The 14500-nt window shown below is 42.3% G+C and overlaps 2 protein-coding genes across 2 annotated transcripts; one reads left to right on the forward strand and one right to left on the reverse strand.

Annotated features, from left to right (window-relative positions):
* Positions 1-1556: 1556 nt before the first annotated feature.
* On the forward strand, positions 1557-2977 carry LOC117577717 (uncharacterized). The gene is made up of 3 exons (XM_034262621.2): positions 1557-1792; positions 1860-2126; positions 2233-2977. The coding sequence occupies exons 1-3, from the start codon at positions 1721-1723 to the stop codon at positions 2326-2328; spliced, it is 435 nt and encodes a 144-aa protein (XP_034118512.1). The 5' UTR covers positions 1557-1720; the 3' UTR covers positions 2329-2977.
* A 5558-nt stretch (positions 2978-8535) lies between these two features.
* LOC117572952 (leucine-rich PPR motif-containing protein, mitochondrial) lies at positions 8536-14311 on the reverse strand. The gene is made up of 2 exons (XM_034255928.2): positions 11898-14311; positions 8536-9531 (listed from the first exon to the last, which is right to left on the reverse strand). The coding sequence occupies exons 1-2, from the start codon at positions 14179-14181 to the stop codon at positions 8618-8620; spliced, it is 3198 nt and encodes a 1065-aa protein (XP_034111819.1). The 5' UTR covers positions 14182-14311; the 3' UTR covers positions 8536-8617.
* Between the last annotated feature and the right edge of the window lie 189 nt (positions 14312-14500).

Genomic DNA, 14500 nt, shown 5'->3' on the forward strand with positions numbered 1-14500 from the left:
AAAATGTTAAATTTAACTTAACAAGTTGTTTTGATAACAATCGAATACACAATCGAATACACAATTTAAAATTAATAACTTCAACAAAGAATTGAAAGTCTCATATAGTATAACATTTTATATTCAGTATGTAATTAACAAGTATGATTACGTAAAGATTACCTAAAGTTTATTTTTATTTTTTGCATGCCTGCGTAATTTTGAATAACCTTGAAAATCTTTAGCCGGATTCATTGAATCAAGTCACTGCACAATTGAGATCTCAGCGAATTGCGGCTGATGATGCATCAGCATCAGTATCAGTAATAACATCAGCATCAGCATCATCATCAACATCGTCATCGGTCACATTTGGGACGAGATTGTACTGTTTTTTATCTGAGTGCATGTCTAAGAACACTTGAGCAGTTGTTGCATTTGCTGGATTTGTCATTTCCTGCTTGTTGTTGAGCAAAGCGATTGAAACGAACAAACGAACGATCTATGCCCATTTCCGTTGCAGCTGACAAAACTGGGCGTGGCCTAAAAAGATTTGCTGCCCCTATCAACCAGCTGCTCGATCTCTCCACTCTTTTCCAGCACTCTTTCTTTCCCTTTCACTGTTGATTACGCCAAACACTTCCGTCACAATTTCGGAGACAAGTGCCAGGCAATGACCTTGGCCCAATAGCTGAACTGCTCTCACCTTCGTCAGGCATTTCGTGTCGCTTCGCACGCAAGCACCTCACTCACTCTCACTCACTCGCACCCACAAAGAAACACTCAGTAAATTTGAATTAATTAAAATAAATATGTGCCTGTGTATGTGGCCCAATTGAGCTGCTAGAACACACTAACTTTTGTTAGGCTTATCTACACTTCTACACAACAAGTCAACTTACAGTGTATATACCAGGCGACTACCTTCAATTTCAGTTGCTGACTAATTTATGGTGGTTGATCATAGAATTTAAATAAATTCCATTTTTTCAGCAGAGTATTCATCATGGCGACGTCCATTTTGATTCTTTCGGGTTTGTTTATACTCGTATGTGCGCAATGATTCACAAAATTCCGAATTGCATTTCTCCACCTGCAAATGACTCACTCAAGAGCGGGCACTCAAACACACAACCACAATTAACATTGTATGTATTTTGTAGCTACACTTAAGTAATAATTTGCTGTATATGCTGCCCAATGAAGGCCGCTCAGAGCAGGCGAAATTGAGCGAAGAGAATTACATAGATCAGCAGCTGATAAGTTGTGGTCTCCAATTCGAGTTTTGTGCTCAGAGTCAGTTTATCAGCAAGTGATAGCCGTAAACAGAAATAAAGCAGACGCCGAAAACCAGTACAGAGAGCAAGAACAACAACAATCACAGAGAACGGCGCTCTCTTTGTGCGAAGGTTGCTCAACCAGTTTGCTTATGTTATGTTCATTGAGTATTATGCTTACTCAACTGTTGTGACGACTCGTGCTCACATGTGCATTTGCTTACGCTCTTGCGTTCGCTCTCTCTCTCTCTCTTTCTCGGGTTTCGACAGAGTTCTAAGCTTTTTCAGCTTTCAGTCGTTTTGCCGTCGCCAAAGGCAGTTCGTGTTTGGTTCTCGTGCGCGCAATGTAATATTTTTTTTTCGAGTGTCTGTTCTGTTGCGTATTTGTTTGTTGTGACCGATTGTTTTGTTTTTTTTTCTGTGATTGTTTGTTGCTATTGAAGTGTGTTGTTGACGGCAACGAAATGTCTGTTAATCATGACTTCGATCGCAAGTATTTGCGCAGCATTGAAGGCCTGTGTAAGATCACCTGCTTGGTAAGTGAAGAGCGAAAGAGAGACAACGACTGTCCAAATAAATTCACTCATTCCCGAATCCGTAAAGCTGTGTGCCTTCATTGGATTCCTGTGCATTGCCTGCAGCTCGGTGAGGCTGAGTAATTTTCGTGGCTGCTTCTATATGATCGTTGCGGTGATTGGCTTTGTGACGACGCTGGCGCTGTTTGTCTCACGTTACCTGCGCCTCGGCCAGGGCTGGCAACTCAACTCGACGCGCTGCTCACTCGGCGTGCACGCAACCCTCGCTCTCAGTCACTTTATTGCCTCCGGTTTGGTGCTCTCACTCGACATTGGCTCATACACAGCGGCAGCGGTGAGTACTTTTGTTGCTCTCTTTCTCTTTAACTTCATCTTCATCTTTAACTTCAACTTCGACTTGACCTTGTCTCTTGTTTGGTTTCTGTTTCTCTTTATGCCAGTTCTTTGGCCTGACGATATTCAGCATCAACGCCCTGGAGGCGTTTGGCAGTTATCGACGCAGTCGTCAACGTGATGTTTCCACTCAAACGGTCTAAGGAGCGCTAAAATATTAATATAAACTCTTGTCCTAAGCTAGTTACAAATTGAATGAGTGTATGCTGTTGAGTGTGAATGTGTTTACATGTATAGTATGTGTATTAGTCGGAATAAAGTCTGAGTCTTTTGCTAGTTAAGCCAAAAAGTGACAAAACACCATTCGATGCTCGATGTGTTGTTATTGTCTGCAACTTATCGGAACGGAACGAAGATATATCTATACCGAAGAGAAAGAAGCGAAGCACAAAGAATTCGGTCAACAAATGCGGGTTATCGCTATCTACGCAAGCAGACAAAGCAACAGCAGCAACAGCAACGGATCGTTCTATTGTTATTATCATTATTACTATATTACAATAGATATTGTGTCGAGGTGTTAAGTAATGCGAAAGAGCGAGAAAGGAAGAGAGTGAGAAGCGACGCATCAACAACTTAACTGACTTCGGTTCATTCGCACGTGATGCCGTTAACTTTAAGCTAAGCTCACAACCAGAGAGAGAGAGAGAGAGCTGTTGAAGTGGCGTGGAGAGATCAAGAACGTAAACAGAGCTTTTTAAGCGCAAAGCGCATTAATACATATGTATGTGCACAAATGTAATTATCTATGTAGTTATGTATATTTAATAATTATATCATTTTTTATTCATATATATATTGTTTTTTTATTAATGAGTTATTGTTTTCAGCTTTTCCAACTGGAGACCCGACTGGAATCTAGCTGAAAGCTCATTAAAGCTGTTGCACTCTTTAAGCTTTCTTCAAAATACTGTGGATTAAACGTAGAGCAACGTTTCAAGCGTTACAATACTGTTGAGTCACTGTTGGCTATAGTTAGATACAGTGAGAGAGAGAGAGAAAGAGAGAGAGAGCAAAGGAACGGAGAGAGCCAACATTTAGGCGAAGCTACTTTGCATATGTTTGTGAAACGGCTAAGCTCAAACTACAAAGAGAACTAACTCTCTTGTGGAGCCTGAAGCTTATAGCATTACGTTAGCCAACTCTCTCTCTCTCTCTCTCTCTCTCTCTCTCTCTCTCTCTCTCTCTCTCTCTTTCTGACCGTCTCTTTCTAGCAGTGACAACATCAACCCCTCTTAGCACTATGGCAACGTTGTCGTCCTTTTAAGTAGTGGACAGTGGGACACATGGCAACGACAGTTGTAGCTTTGTTAACTTGAAAATTTGCACTTGCCATAGACAAGGCCTTATCACGCTTCTCCTTCTCCTTCCCCTTCCCCTCAACAGCATCTTCTTCTCCCCTGCCTCGTGCACCTTGAGCAACAACTAAAGTTGTCGTTGTTGGCAGAGTTGATGAAGTTTTTCGGGCTTGCCGCCAACGTTGATTTTAAGCTTGTTTATTTATGTTATTGTTACGACTCTTTGTCGTTGTTGTTGCTGCTGCTTTGTCTGCCCTTTGAAATAGGCAAATCCAGGCTAAGCAGCGAGTCTACTCTATAGTATATATGTATTTATTAAGCTAATGAACTGCGCCATATCTTAGTGCAATTTATGTGTAAACCCCCCGCAAACACCCCCCACCACACACACACACACACACACATACAAACACCTCCTTCAGTCTGTTTAAAGCACAAGCTCGTGACCCGTTGCCTTTCGCCGTCTCTTTCTAGTTAAATAAAGTTGAAGCTGCCAGAGCGAAGGCAAGGGGCAAGTCCTTGAACCGCAGCACACACTAGACCCACACACACACACACACACACACACACACACACACACACACACACACACACACACACACACACACACACACACACATTCTACACACACACTCGCACAACAAACACGCGCAATTGCAGCGCCAATTGATCAATCTGAAAGGAGGAAGGCTTCAAAAAACCGACTGTGGCAAGGGCATGCCATTGGTGGCATGCCACATAGCGGGAAGTGACCGGAACGCGCATTTAATCATTAGTCAAACGCGCTGCCAATAGCCGAGTGCAGTTTTCTGGCAATATGAGCAGCACACATAACCAAGCGCATAAGTCGACCCTCAGCCAACTATTATTCGAACCCAAAGCAAGCCTATTCATGCCACACAGCTGCACCCAGTCGAAGCTGTAGCTGTAGCTGAGGCTGAAGGCAACACTTTGGTCATGCCAGTCACGCAGTGGGCAAATTAATTAGCCCAGTTGGCACTTTGGCTTTGGCTTTGCCACAAGCCCCAAAAATGGATGCGTGCCCACGACTATTTATGGCGTAATGAGTGCTTCTATAGTGCGAGGGAAACGCACTCAGAGAGAGCGAGACAGAGTGTTAGAGAGAGTGGGAGATATTTTGCGATCGTAAGTGAGAAGCAGTCATGTAAATCACAGCAAAACATCTAAATTGATGCGATCGAATGGCATCATTTCCATTCATAGCAATGCGAATGTTTTCCATTTTCATTACAGTGCTGGAACTTTGCCACAAGTTACAGTAAAGCTTGCCTCAAGCGAACTGAATTCAGGCTGCGTAAATAAAAAATGTAATGTCTTTAAACGTAAGAAAGCAACCGTTAATTGTGTTCTACAGGAAATAAGTGTTAGATGGACATTCTTACACTCGGTAGCGCCATCTATCGTTTGTTCGGTACAATTAAATTATAATTTTCAATGAAATTTATAAAATTTGAACGGTTGTCGGTTGTTTACAAATTGTAAACTTTAAACTGGTATAAAAATTATTAAATGTTTGTAGGATACTTTGAGGGGACTTAAATCACCATTGCCAGAACAAACGATAGATGGCGCCACACTCTTTAAGACGGTGACTTGCTGCATTTCTACTTGCTGCTGATTTATGTTCGCCTGGTATTTCATTTTTTATCCTGGCCATTTTAAGTCGCTCTTTGCGGCTTGAAGTCGCCAACAGCAATCACAATTAACAATTAACAAATACCAGTTAATTCTATTAGTTCACTTTACATTAAGCTGGCGAAATTGTTTTCACTTGTATATCAAAAGGTAATTTATGTTCAACAATTATGTTATATTTGATGTTATTAAAAACAATGCATTATAACTGTATTTCATTTTATTGAATAGAAAGTGGATTATATTTCAAATTTATTTAACAAAAACACATTCGACATTGACCAATAGCATAGCTCGACTGCAATTGGATTGCGAATAAAGCAATAACAGTTTCATTTCAATTAAAGGCATTTGCAAATTCTGTATGCCTTTTGGTTGCCACCCAAATTCTGCGTATCCAAGTTCATCTGTAATTCAATACAAACAGTGTAATGGACATGCATAAAGCATAAATAAATACGATTCAGTCGGTATGAATTTCAATTCGTAATCATGTAAAATAATTTAAAACGCACTCGTTGCTATCGTCTTTCACCGCTTTCAGTTTATTTATATTTCACTTTGTTGCATAATACTATATAAATTGGTTTGCAGTGAAAAAAAAAACAAAAACTAATCAGGGTATTAATTAATTTTGTTGGTTTAACTTTTGCGTTGACTGCGCGTAATTTAAACTATTATTAAACTAATGAAAATCAGAGTAAATACATCAAGCAATAATTTACTTTATATTGTAAATACTGCGACAAAATTTAAAAGAAAAAATAACTTTAAAATGTACCAAACGATTTCCTGACTCAATAGTTATAAATAAGTTGTGGGAACTCAACAGATTTCCATTCGTTCTGTGGCATTGGTCTCGATACTGCGATACCCCCATTTAAAATGTGTTGAATACTCAGCAGACCACAGATGGGTGCAGCACGAAAGGAGGGCGGGAGGGGTGAGAGAAAGAGCTCTGGATGAAAAAAAAGGGTCAGTCGGTAATAGCCTACGGCGATGTTCAATTAAGAGCTGGTCCGATTGTCAGCGATTGCAATCAAAGTGCATGGGGCTCAATGCAACTGAAAAAGTTGAATAAGTAAGTCGAATAGGAAGGCAATACGACTAACCGATACCCTGCATAGCAAGAAATTGAAAGAAGTTTAAACAAATTTAATAATTATGATATTTACCAACCCCAAAATTTAAAGACCTTAAATACAATCACGAACGATTTGAATTAAATATTTAAAAATTAAAAAATTATCTAACCGAATACATACATACGTAAATTTATTAATTGTACATTACATTTTCTTTATTATTTTCAACCTTAACTTTAAGAAAAGAAACTTGCATTCAATAATTTAAAGTTCTGTTGAGCGAAAATACCACAAAATATACTAAAAGGTTTCAAATTGTCGTACGTTGCGTATACTCTGTGGAGTCCAAGTGTATACATATACAATATACTAAAGTATATACTAAATAGTCTCCAGCTGTCAGAAGTTGCGTATACGCCGTGTTGTCGCCACTGTTTGCAGGGCACCCAAATTGGATAAATGCATGCAACAATTTGTGTGCAGTACTGTGGCGCCTCTGGCGTAAAACTCAAAGCGAATTGCGTAAAATGCGAATGAAAGCTGCTGCCACATTTTATAATTAAATGTCAAAAATATTTAAGCAAAAAAGGAAGGCCACAAAAACAGCCGAAAAAGCAAAGAAGTCCCCCAAAAAGGTGGAAGCGTTTAATTAATGAAATCATTTTCAAATCAAGCGCACATTTAATCAAACGCTGACCCGCTGTCCATCTCGATATCTGCGCATATCCATTCATGTTTCGTCCTGTTCCGCTATTGTTGAACGACTTGTCGTTGTTGTTGTTGTTGTTTGTGCTCCCCTTGCGGTCTTTTTGGCCAAGTCAAATGGAGCATTTCAAAGTGAATGCGCTTCGAGTGCTGGCCACAAACAATGCGCTGTCCAATGGGATCAACTCAACCCTCACAAAACCGATGCCGGACTTACGCAGGATGCGCTTGCCAATGAACGAAAATGATTCGCTTCCTGTTTGAGCTCTACTCGCTCTCTCTCTTTCTCTTTCTCTCCCTTCCCCTTTCGTCCTTTTTGCGTTTTCCCTTTTTGGGGGACATCATTATGTCGTTTGTTATTGTTGTTTCTGTTGTCTCGTTGTCGTTGTTATTATTATTTTTGGGCTTCGGCATTTAATCTCTCTGGACGCCGTCGCGTCGTTTGATTGTCGCAGCTCGCTTTGGCCAACGCTCAATCAGCTAATTTGAAGTGGATAATTAATTGCATTAATTACTTGCAATTAATATTTGTCTTCCTCTCATACTCTCACCCTCTCTCTCTCTCTCACCCTTTTATGGGCCACTCTTTGTCTCTTCCTAATGGCGCAGATGGTCTAAGTCCCAAGTAAGAAAAGGCAAGTAAGAAAACTACAGCCGAGTGTGCTCGACTGTGAAATACCCGCTACTCTTTTTGAATAAAATCATATTCTACATATATTATATACCAAACAATACTCAAGTATACCGAAGATTATATTTAGTATATCGATCTAGTACCACATTTTAACAAGTAACATTTTATACTAGTTTAATATATCGAGAAAAAAATTAATATATTCTAAAGGTTATTTTAGATATATTGGTACAGTACAACATTTAAATCATACCATGGAGTTGAAAATATACCAGTACAAAATATACCATACATTACAAAATATACCATAAATACTGCAGTTGTTATTGTATGTATGGAAGTGCATGCAAACATTATAAGTGCTGTCAAAAATTATAGCTCTATCTCCTATATTCTCTGAGATTTTTGTGTTTATATGGACGGACGGACGGACAGACAGAGGTACAGACGGACATGGCGATATCGACTGTTGACCCTGATGAAGAACATATATACTTCATAGGGTCGAAGATGCCTCCTTCTGACTGTTACTAATAATATAATATAATAATATAATATATATATGTATAATAATATAATACCCTTCTACCCTATGAGTAACGGGTATAAAAACAGGAAGCATAAACAAGAGAAGTCTGGACTAGGAAATGCGCTCTGCTTCTTATAAGCAAATTTAAAATGTTGTGAATACTCGTTTTTTGTACACAGAATTGTTGGCTCACTAGCTTTGTTTATTAATTTAACGAAAGGCGCAAGAGAATTGAACACTTGGAATTGCAAAATAATACCACAACGAGGGGGGGAGCACATAATTAAATATTTTCGGAATTGAAACTTGAATGAAAAAACGTGCATATACTCACGATATATAGGCATGTAAAATTCGAAAATAAACTTGATTGGCGTGCTGAATACCGACGAACAAACAAATAAGTAGAACATATACACAAAAAATAAAGAGAAACACTCAACTTTGGGGTATACAAAATTTGTATATTTAATAATAATAATGATAACAAGAGCGACTGAGAGAAAACTAACTAGAAATGCCTAACTATCTGATCTGAGCACGCAACGCTATCGAGCTGGGTATCTCGACGTTGTTCACCTGCAGCAGTTGCACAAGATTGCGGACAAAGTCCTGCGACACCTTGAGCTCATCGTCCGCCTGCAGGCGATCGTACAGATCCAGGGCACCCTCATAGTTGTTGGTCTTGGCAAACTGTGTGAGCAGCATGTCATAGATGCGCTGCTCGTCGATGGCACGCTGCAAGCCGCGAACTCCGCGCGCCAAACGCAGCAGCGTCTGGACGGCGCCCTCTTGACCCAAATGCTCGCAGTTCTTCAGCAGCTGTTCGTGATTCAGTCGAAACTCTGGATTGATGATCAGTCGACGCAGCTGCGTCTCCGTGCCGGATTCAGCGAGTGCCAGCAACAAGGCGCTATTCATATTCACGCTGCCATGGACTCGCGTCACCGTCGCCGTCACATTGGCCAAATGCTGTTGCGCCGACTCCTTGGTTGTGCCCGGGAAGCGTGCCAGCTCCTCCTCGTGGCCATTGCTCAGCTTGACCAGCAGCGAGAGCAGCTCAAATTGCAGCGGTGTGTGCTTGTAGCGTGTGGCCAGCCGTTGGAACTCGGCGATTGCGGCATCCAAATCACCCCGCAACAGCCACTCACGTAACACGGGACCGAGCAGCGCATTGTGTGTCTGACAGTAGCCAAGTTTGCGCAGGAATTCAAATGTTTCGAAGGTCAGACTGTGGCCGGAATCGGGCACAGGCTCCTTCATCGCCTGCTGGGCGACGTTGTTGAGAAGCTGCCACACGTTCTTGATCACATAATCGCCGCCGTTCACTTTATGCTGTGCTGCACGCTCACGCAGCAGTTGCTTTGCCTCTTCCAACTGGGAGTTGTGCACCAAGAGTGCCGCATAGTCAATCAGCTTGTGCTCATCGATTTGGAAACCTGGAGAAGAAAAGAATTATATTGAACAATTGATTAGAAGAAGTTCAATTTTAGCTTAAGATAATGTTGCATAGCATTTTGATAGAGTTTGAAAAATGTGTTGAAAGATGTGAAAGACGTGATAATGTCGCATTAAACTTGAGAAATTAAGCTCAAAATATCTTAAACATGTTCTAGCTTAAGTAATCATTAATGAGATGTTAATTTTTTATAACAAATGTATCTACTCGTTAATTAGTTTAGTGTTTTATAAAAAGAAGCATATAATGTTGAATATAAAGACAAATTGAAAAATTAAAACTGTTAATTTGAAAGCTTCTTGCAAGTTGAACCATTAAGATTAAATAGTTCAATAACAAATTAAATTCAACATTTATATTGAAATATTCAATTTATATTATTTATATAATAGTTAAATAACAAATTAAAATCCATTTCAATATATACTCGCAATTATGTATGTCGAATTTAAACATTATTTTTTTAGATAGGAAATATTTTATTGATATTCCAATTTTTATAACAATCCATCCAGTTAAAATTTAATGAATACCAAAAAATGAAATATGAAATTAAATTGCAAAAAAGCAAACAAAATACGTTACATCGAACTTTAAAAGATAAGTATTTAAAACAATTAAATAAGATTAAATATTGCAAATACTGCGAATTTGTCTTATTGTTTATAAACATTAATTGGAGCAGCAAAAATAAATATGCAAGCAAGAACGCGGTAAGTCTACATTATTTTTGTATTTTATATATTATAATTTAGCTACTCTATGCACGATGACCGTTAAGTGAAATCAATACCACATAAGATAAATGCATTTCAATACACATGCTATTTTGTTTAACTGCACTAATTGGAACCGAAAAATGCGAATGTTAAGCATAAAGACATAAAGTGAAACAACTGAATTTTATCAGTGCAATTTCTAGGTTCTTTTCTTAGCCATATATGCACCTAGATGATTTCATATACTAAACACAGTGTGGCAGTTAAGTGAAATTAAAGGCTGTTAAGCGGGATACAAAATAGGACGCCCTGGAACTTCTCTCAATGCAATTTCTAAGTTTTTTTGTAAACAATACATGCCGCTAAATGAATTCGTAGATTAAATAGTGTGTCTGTTAAGTGAAATTAAAGGCCGTTAAGCGGGATATAAAATTTGTCGCCATATAACTCACCTCAGTGTAATTTCTAGGTTCTTTTCTGAGCCATATATGCCGCTAAATGAATTCATATACTAAACACAGTGTGGCAGTTAAGTGAAATTAAAGGCCGATAAGCAGGATACAAAATAGGACGCCCTGGAACTCCCCTCAATGCAATTTCTAAGCTTTTTTAAGCAATACATGCCGCTAAATGAATTCATAGACTAAATAGTGTGTCTGTTAAGTGAAATTAAAGTCCGTTAAGCGGGATATAAAATTTGTCGCCATATAACTCACCTCAGTGTAATTTCTAAACTTTTTTTAAGCAATATATGATGCTAAATGAATTCATTTTCTAAACACAGTGTGGCAGTTAAGTGAAATTAAAGGCTGTTAAGCGGGACACAAAATAGGACGCCCTGGAACTCCCCTCAATGCAATTTCTACGCTTTCTTTTAAGCAATACATGCCGCTAAATGAATTCATATACTAAACACAGTGTGGCGGTTAAGTGAAATTAAAGGCTGTTAAGCGGGACACAAAATAGGACGCCCTGGAACTCCCCTCAATGCAATTTCTAAGCTTTTTTAAGCAATACATGCCGCTAAATGAATTCATAGACTAAATAGTGTGTCTGTTAAGTGAAATTAAAGGCCGTTAAGCGGGATATAAAATTTGTCGCCATATAACTCACCTCAGTGTAATTTCTAAACTTTTTTTAAGCAATATATGATGCTAAATGAATTCATTTTCTAAACACAGTGTGGCAGTTACGTGAAATTAAAGGATGTTAAGCGGGATACAAAATAGGACGCCCTGGAGCTCCCCTCAATGCAATTTCTAAACTTTTTTAAGCAATCATGCCGCTAAATGAATTCATAGACTAAATAGTGTGTCTGTTAAGTGAAATTAAAGGCCGTTAAGCGGGATATAAAATTTGTCGCCATATAACTCACCTCAGTGTAATTTCTAAACTTTTTTTAAGCAATATATGCCGCTTAATGAATTCATATACTAAACACAGTGTGGCAGTTAAGTGAAATTAAAGGCTGCTAAGCGGGACACAAAATAGGATGCCTTGGAACTCCCCTCAATGCAATTTTTAAGCTTTTTTTTAGCAATACATGCCGCTAAATGAATTTATAGACTAAATAGTGTGTCTGTTAAGTGAAATTAAAGACCGTTAAGCGGGGTCGCTCTGCTCTCACCTGGATAAGTTTTCTGCAATCGCAGCAACGTCTGCTGAGCACGCGTCACATCCTTGAGCTTGATGTGCAGATCGAGAATCGCCGCCAGCATGCCAGGACTGATCTGAACACGCAGCGCTTCGCATTTGGCCAGCAACTCGAGGGCACGCTCCAGGCGTCCATCACGGACCGAGAGCTGCAGGAGCCGACGCAGCACGCCACGGGTATTGAGCTGCTTGGCCTCCAGCTCGATGAGATGGCACTCCAACTCATCCAGCGACATGTCACGCGGATGCTTGATGAAGCTGCCACCGCCGCTGCTGACGCTCACATCCGGTGGCAACAGCAGCTCCGACTGTCGCATCTTCTGCAGCACCTTGACAATCGCTTCCCGGGTATCCGGCTGCGCACTTCCTGCTGCCACATGGAGCAGCGACTCGGCTGCCGCCGGCGACATCTTGAGTTGCAGTCGCTGCATCTCGTGCAGGAAGCGCAACAAGGAGTCGGGCTCCTGACGCAGACGCGTTTGTGGTCCACACATCTGCAGCAGCAGCGCACCAACGAAATCCTCCTGCCGCTGCAACGAGCGCTGTTGCAACGCCTGCGTCAACTGCGCGAATGCGGCATACCGCTTGGTGGCACGAGCATGCACCGCCAGCGAGGCGAGCGGCGTCAAAAGCGGCGCCAGCTGCAGTCGCGTGGGATACAGCTGCAGCAGCTCCAGCGCCTGCGTCAATTGCTGCTGCAGCAGCAGCTGGTTGAGCACATGCGACAGCGTCTGCGAGACACGCACACCGACCTCGTCGAGCTGTTGCAGCGCCTGGCGTGGCTGCTGCAACGTCTGCCACAGCCGGGGCAACACGTAATCGCGCAGCGTGACTTCGTCGCACTCGACGCGGAGTCGCTGCATCTCGGCGAGCAAACGCAACACGCCCGACTCGCCCTCGCTCCGCTGCTGCTGCAACACCAGCGGCCAGAAGTAATGCGGTCGCAGCGTCTCGCCCGCCGCACTCAACGCCTCCAGGCAGTCGAGCGCCAGCGATGGCTGGCGACGCAGCGCCAATTCGGTGAGCAGCTCCAAGGCGCGTGTATTCTGTCCACGCTGTCGCAGCTCGGTGGCGAATTTCAGCATCTGTGGCAGCGGCGTGCGGGCGTAAAACAGTTCGTGCAACAGCAACGTCGCATAGCCATCGATGCTCTGGTTCTCGTTGTATTGCGGCGTCGGCAATGCGCCCACCAGCTGTATCATCTGTTCCGCCTGGCCGCGATGCAGCAGCTGAATGCACAGGCTGCCAATGGCCGGCGGCACATCCGCATCCTCCACAATGTCACGCGGCAGCTGCGCAATGAGCTGCTGCATCAGCGGGGCATCCCAGTGCTGGCTCAGCACCAGGGCACGCAGCATCTGCAGAAGCTGCGGGGCGTTGAACTGTTCCTGGTGCTGCTTGAGCAGCTCACGCGCCTTCTCCAGTTGTCCGTTCTCCACGTAGGCTACAAAGCACGTGGCCTGAGTGCTGTAGCTGGGCGGTATATTGGCGGCGAGCATGCTGCTCAGCACCTCGGCAACGCCAGCGAGATTCCCACTGCGTCCATGGCCCAGGAGCAGCGCATGAAAGTTGCGCTCGGTCAGTGGAAAGTTGTGGCCTCGCTGCTCCGCCAGCAGTTCGGTGGCTTGTCGCATATTCCCACTGGCACCGGCTACGTCCAACAAGGCTGCATAAAGTTCCGCATCTGGTGAACCATTGTAGGTGGCAATCTCGGCGAGCAGCGCACGATGATCGGGCAGGGGCAGCTGGTTCTGACGCAGCATCTGCAGCTGTGTGTGATAGTGCGATATCGATGGTTGCGTTACCCTGAGCAACTGTGTCCAGATGCGGCGAAAGAGCTGCGAACGCTCTTTGTTGCTCGGCACCGGCAGCAACTCGGGCACACAGACGCCAAGGAGAAAGTGCAGCTGATTGGCCGTGAGTGGTGGTGATTGATCAAAGGACTGCTTCTCCAGCTGCTGTAGCAGACGATCGACATGCTCCAGACGACAGACACTGTGTTGATTGTAGTACGTTTCCAACTGTGTCCACAAGCTCTCGACGCTCACTTGTTGTGTGGCAGTTGCTTTGCCTGTGCGCTTCTTAGTGACTCCTGTTGTTGCAGTTGCTGTGGAATAGTTGCTCCACTGGGCAGCTACTGTTGTCCTGTTGTTGGTTGGCATTGCATAACGTGGGCAGCCAAATATTCGAGTTGCTTGCATTGGCAGCCGCATTGAACGGCGCAGCTGCTGCCAGAGTTGACTGCGTAACATGGCCATGGCCAGGGGCAGCGATTCCTCCAGAGGATTGTGTCCAAAACAAGCAGGCAACACAAAACAGTTGCCACAACGGAAAGATCACAACACGCGCGCCGGTAAAAACAAGTGACGATAGCGAGTCGATAGATTCAGCGCACGCAACTATCGCTCTGCACAGCTGTTGGTGGCGGCGAGCCGATAACTTTGTTTTGAGCAACGATTATTTATATTTGAAAATTGATGGGAGTACAAAAAAGTACCCTAAATAAATTGGTAATTAGATTGCTAATAATGGAAATTAATAAAATATATTACGAAAATTAGTTAAAAATAGGTAACA

The sequence above is a fragment of the Drosophila albomicans genome, chromosome X, assembly GCF_009650485.2.
Source record: "Drosophila albomicans strain 15112-1751.03 chromosome X, ASM965048v2, whole genome shotgun sequence".
Taxonomy (NCBI): Eukaryota; Metazoa; Arthropoda; class Insecta; order Diptera; family Drosophilidae; genus Drosophila; species Drosophila albomicans.